Source organism: Dendropsophus ebraccatus, chromosome 7, assembly GCF_027789765.1.
Source record: "Dendropsophus ebraccatus isolate aDenEbr1 chromosome 7, aDenEbr1.pat, whole genome shotgun sequence".
In the NCBI taxonomy this organism is placed as follows: Eukaryota; Metazoa; Chordata; class Amphibia; order Anura; family Hylidae; genus Dendropsophus; species Dendropsophus ebraccatus.
Window position 1 is genome coordinate 6,451,491 of NC_091460.1, and position 6,213 is coordinate 6,457,703.

The 6,213-nt window shown below is 46.2% G+C and overlaps 1 protein-coding gene across 1 annotated transcript; it reads right to left on the bottom strand.

Annotated features, from left to right (window-relative positions):
• Positions 1-1,864: 1,864 nt before the first annotated feature.
• Positions 1,865-5,865, bottom strand: LOC138796637 (probable N-acetyltransferase camello). The gene is made up of 2 exons (XM_069976258.1): positions 5,801-5,865; positions 1,865-2,548 (listed from the first exon to the last, which is right to left on the bottom strand). The coding sequence occupies exon 2, from the start codon at positions 2,537-2,539 to the stop codon at positions 1,865-1,867; it is 675 nt and encodes a 224-aa protein (XP_069832359.1). The 5' UTR covers positions 2,540-2,548; positions 5,801-5,865.
• Between the last annotated feature and the right edge of the window lie 348 nt (positions 5,866-6,213).

Sequence of the window (6,213 nt, forward strand, 5' to 3'; positions counted from 1 at the left end):
TGCTGCTAGAGTTGGGACAGTCAGAGTCAGTGTGCAGTGTGACTGGGGGTTTGGGACTGGGGGCCCACAGGAGAATTCTCTGGTCCTCCGGTGGGCTAGTCTTACACTGCCCTGTTATATGTGTGGGCAGTTTGTTTTTATGAAATAAATTGACTACAGAGGATGTAAAGAGTCCCATGTAAACAACCAGACCAATGTCTGTGCAGACACTGAACAAGCAGGGAATGTTATTTCAGCTTTTGTGAGTGCTCTGGAATGTAATACAGAATGTAACACAACAATAATTACAATAACTGGCCTCTTTCACACAGGAGGCAGCTGAGATCAGATATGTTCACACTGGAAATGTTTTATCCAGCTTACCTGCATTTTTTTTCTTTACTAGCTCGTGAACATTTCTGAAAAATAAGACCAATAAGCTTTAGTACAACTGTGGGAGTCCCAATTTGAGCCTGGGTTCGTTCCCGTGGACAATTCTAAATGTAACCTTTGAATATGATGCAGACATATAGCAGAATATTATCCAGACATATGGTTTCAGCTTCTATTTTATTTGAGAGCTGATACACACCGCAGGGCATTCATACAAGCAAAGTACGGGACCTCAACCTTGCAGCAGTCCCATAATCATCATTTATCATTCTCATCATCATTGTCCTCCCACCCTGCCTACTCCCATCCCACAGCACTCTTGTCAGTTCCTGCCCAAAGCTGTTGCAGAACATCTCATTTTACTGCAGACTGTATCTGTGTTCAGTGTATCAGTTCCTCTAGTTTTCTGTCAGGTTAAATCATGCACAAACACAGTGAAGCCAGGACTATTAGTGATAGCGCTATATTACTAAGTTATATATCTAGGGGCGATTATATTTAAATAATATCATAATGTTTAAATAATATAATATGTTTTTCTATAATTTTACTGCAACTGGATGAGAATCTATTGTTGCACTGCAGTGTTGGTGTCCTGCAGGTGGAGCAGTATGTATTACTGCACTGGGGTGTTGGTTTATTACAGGTGGAGCAGTATGTATTACTGCAATGGGGTGTTGGTTTATTACAGGTGGAACAGTATGTATTACTGCACTGGGGTGTTGGTTTATTACAGGTGGAACAGTATGTATTACTGCACTGGGGTGTTGGTTTATTACAGGTGGAACAGGATGTATTACTGCACTGGGGTGTTGGTTTATTACAGGTGGAACAGTATGTGTTACTGCACTGGGGTGTTGGTTTATTACAGGTGGAACAGTATGTATTACTGCACTGGGGTGTTGGTTTACTACTGGTGGAGCATTACTGCCCCCACTGTGGTTCAGGTTTATTGGCGGTAGAGAAGTATTTGTTGCTGCACTGCGGAGATGTTATGTACACTACTCAATGTTTTTGGCGCTGTTCGGTAGTATATGTTTGTTGGTTATGTACAGTATATACAGTCTTTCTGATTATGATATTCTGATACTGATGTGTCGGGGGGGGGGGGGCTGGTGGTTGACGCCAAAAGCAAATTCCGCAAAAGGCAACATCTACCCTAAGGCCAACCAAGGTCTGGACCACCAAGAATATAAACCCCACCAAAGAATTCTGACTCCAGGATCAACATTACGAGAGTCCCACAACTACATCAGTATTCTCTAATGCAGAATTATAGTGAAATACTCAGAGAACAGCCGTAGGATGATCCACCATTATCTAGGTCATCAAGAACATCCCCCATTATTTAGGTCATCGAGAACATCCCCCATTATCTAGGTCACTTTATTCCCGTAATGGCCTTGCTCATGAGATACAGTCTGACCTCACAGAAAATTCAGCAAGATTGAAGTCAACCAATGTGGAGCAGATATTGTAAGCTGAGAATTTCCTACTCCTGGGATGGGATGTCATATTTATAGGCCAAGATGCCAAAGTCAAGGACTTTACCCAGGAGACCCGGATGAAGAGAGTTCTGTGTGTGCCTGAAGCCGAGCTTCTCGTACATTTTTTGGGCCTCTATTTGTGATAGGGTGGTAGTGAGGACCACGGCCTTGCAGCCTCTCCTCCGGGCAAAGTCAATGAGGGTCCTGCACAACACTGAGCCGATCCCTTTCCCTCTGTGATGTTCGGCCACCGAGAGTCGTCTCATTTCCAGATGTTTCTCTCCTCCGGGCTCAGAAGAAGGAAGAGCAGCGATGGTCCCTATGACTTCACCATCTGATGACTCCGCCACCCAGAAGCTGTAACCGTCCCGCTGCAGGTAATATTCACGAATGTCCAACATGTCATCGGAGAGGACGTAATCTATGTAGGACGTGAATATGTAACGGTTACCAAACCATACAGTGACTACAGCTATGGCCGCCATAAGGATGGAGATGGGAATTGACATGAGGTTTAGAACCGGAAGGGTCAACACGACCAATACTGGAAGCCAGATGTGTGGTAGCCGTATAGAATGGTGAAAGGCTTTACTGGTGTACTCCTTAGTTCCATGAGCAAACAGATCCCTGGCCACGTCATAGTCAGAGTCCTTGTAGAGTCGGATAAAGTAGTCAGACATGTTGGAGCTCTGCAAGAAACAGCAAAATACAACTAAATTAAGGAACTCAAGGGCACTTGTAAATAAAGCTTCATCATTTTATAGTCAAATGTTCCATAACTTAAAGGGGTATAACGCCTAAAAGATAACTTTTGATATGTTGCTGCCCATGGTGAAACTAACAATGCCTTCAATACTTGTTATCTATTCAGTCTCCTTCCCCCAGTTATGAGCTGCTGCTTTCTGCTGATGACACAAAAATCTGTGTGTGAGCTTTTCTCTCTGTCTCCCCCCTCCCTTCTGAGACTGCTGATGTAAAGTCCCTGAAGTCCCTTGCAGACTGTATCTGCAACATTGTAGCTTCCATGTAATGCTGGGAAGGATGAACACAGTGAGTTCATCTGCCTCTTGACCTCAGAATAACCCAACCCTAGCTACAATGTTGCAGATACAGACAGTCAGGGACTTGTTTACATCAGCTGTCTCAGAAGGGAGGGGGAGGACAGAGAGAAAGGCTCACAGAAACATTTTTGTGTCTTGAGCAGAAAGCAGCAGCTGGGAACTGGGGGAAAGAGATTGAATAGATAATAACAAGTATGGAAGGAATTGTTAGTTTCACCATGGGCAGCAACAAAATTATGTTTGAGTGGAATACCCCTTTGAGTGCGTCTAAAAATTATATGCGAAAATCGTGCCACGCCTGTCAATGGGTTGTGTCTGATATTGCAGTTTAGCCCCGGAGGAAAAGATTATATGTGCAGATCAGTTTGTGACAGAAAGTAAGGTCTCTCACATGGGCCAATGGGCTCTGGGTAACACATCCTGATCCCTGTGATCCTCACTCAGTTACAGAACCTTTAGAAAGCATGATCAGCTGGGCGGCACATTAGCATAGGGCACTGTGCGGAACGACAACTCATTTGCACAAATGTAAAGATTACTGCACAGGGAGAGTGGAGTAATGATTGATTATTAGGAGGTGGTTCTCTGGAGCAGGTGTTCTTCTGGAAGGAGTGGTCTTCTGGAGGAGGTGGTCTTCTGGAGCAGCTGGTCTTCGGGAGGAGGTGGTCTTCTGGAGTAGGTGGTCTTCTGGAGGAGGAGGTCTTCTGGAGCAGCCGGTCTTCTGGAGGAGGTGATCTTCTGGAGGAAGAGGTCTTCTGGAGCAGCTGGTCTTCTGGAGGAGGTGATCTTCTGAAGGAGGTAGTCTTCTGGAGCAGCTGTTCTTCTGGAGGAGGTGATCTTCTGAAGGAGGTAGTCTTCTGGAGCAGCTGGTCTTCGGGAGGAGGTGGTCTTCTGAAGGAGGAGGAGGTCTTCTGGAGCAGCTGGTCTTCGGGAGGAGGTGGTCTTCTGGAGGAGGAGGAGGTCTTCTGGAGCAGCTGGTCTTCTGGAGGAGGAGGTGGTCTTCTGGAGAAGCTGGTCTTCTGGAGGAGCTAGTCATTTCAAAAGGTTTTACTTAAAGAAAAAATTCACCAGACATACGCCTGCACCATTACTGACCGGACATAAGCCTGCACCATTACTGACCGGACATAAGCCTGCACCATTACTGACCAGACATAAGCCTGCACCATTACTGACCAGACATAAGCCTGCACCATTACTGACCAGACATAAGCCTGCACCATTACTGACCGGACATACGCCTGCGCCATTACTGACCAGACATAATCCTGCACCATTACTGACCAGACATAAGCCTGCACCATTACTGACCGGACATAAGCCTGCACCATTACTGACCGGACATAAGCCTGCGCCATTACTGACCAGACATAATCCTGCACCATTACTGACCGGACATAAGCCTGCACCATTACTGACCGGACATAAGCCTGCACCATTACTGACCAGACATAATCCTGCACCATTACTGACCGGACATAAGCCTGCACCATTACTGACCGGACATAAGCCTGCACCATTACTGACCGGACATAAGCCTGCACCATTACTGACCGGACATAAGCCTGCACCATTACTGACCAGACATAATCCTGCACCATTACTGACCGGACATAAGCCTGCACCATTACTCACCAGACATAAGCCTGCACCATTACTGACCGGACATAAGCCTGCACCATTACTGACCGGACATAAGCCTGCACCATTACTCACCAGACATAAGCCTGCACCATTATTCCCCAGACATAAGCCTGCACCATTACTGACCAGACATAAGCCTGCGCCATTATTCCCCAGACATAAGCCTGCACCATTACTGACCAGACATAAGCCTGCACCATTACTGACCAGACATAAGCCTGCACCATTACTGACCAGACATAAGCCTGCACCATTACTGACCAGACATAAGCCTGCACCATTACTGACCAGACATAAGCCTGCACCATTACTGACCAGACATAAGCCTGCGCCATTACTGACCAGACATAAGCCTGCGCCATTACTGACCGGACATAAGCCTGCGCCATTACTGACCAGACATAAGCCTGCGCCATTACTGACCAGACATAAGCCTGCACTATTACTGACCAGACATAATCCTGCACCATTACTGACCAGACATAAGCCTGCACCATTACTGACCAGACATAAGCCTGCACCATTACTGACCAGACATAATCCTGCACCATTACTGACCGGACATAAGCCTGCAACATTACTGACCAGACATAAGCCTGCACCATTACTGACCAGACATAATCCTGCACCATTACTGACCAGAAATAAGCCTGCACCATTACTGACCAGACATAATCCTGCACCATTACTGACCAGACATAAGCCTGCACCATTACTGACCAGACATAAGCCTGCACCATTACTGACCAGACATAATCCTGCACCATTACTGACCAGACATAATCCTGCACCATTACTGACCGGACATAAGCCTGCACCATTACTGACCGGACATAAGCCTGCACCATTACTGACCGGACATAAGCCTGCACCATTACTGACCAGACATAAGCCTGCGCCATTACTCACCAGACATAAATGTTGCAAATGTTAATCCCGGATTATGCAGAGTTTTGGTGAATACTCAGAACAGGCAGATTAAAAAAAAAACGGAAAAAATATTCTCCTGACAAATACTGGTTCCTAAATAGAACAAAAATGGGTGAAAAATCCAATTATTTTCCTAAAAATAGGAGCAAAACCCTTGATAGATGTCCCCGGGGTCTTTCTTGTGCAGATAGTAAATTTGGATGGAATTATTTCTGTCTTTCCCAGTCGCTGGGATTTCTGGTATTGTTGCTGATTATACAAATAGTCATAGAAAAGATACTATGCACAGGAGAAATCTGAACTCACCGTAATCCAGCTGATCTCTGGTGACCCGGGGTGCTAGGTGGTGTTAGCAAGGAATCATGTTGCACTACAGCTGCGGCACTTGTTACGGGGCTCGGAGTGCTAGAAGCCCTCCCTTGGTCCCACCACACGGCCGTCACTGAAGGAGTCCCTGTGTCCCTGTAGCGTGATGGTGCCAAACAAGGAATCCACAGAGTCCGGAGTACTCACATAGGATAACACACTTATTGAGGGCTTCTTATGGTGCAGCGGAGTAGATACAAAGTGCCTTTGTGTGCCCGGAGCGTAGCAGCTCGAGGAGTTGGATTGTCAGGGTCCGTATTGAAGGAGTTGTACAGTCCTCAAAGCCCTTCTGTGTAAGAGCAATGCCCTCTGCAATGTATACATCCTAACAGCGCCCACATGTAAAGAATCCC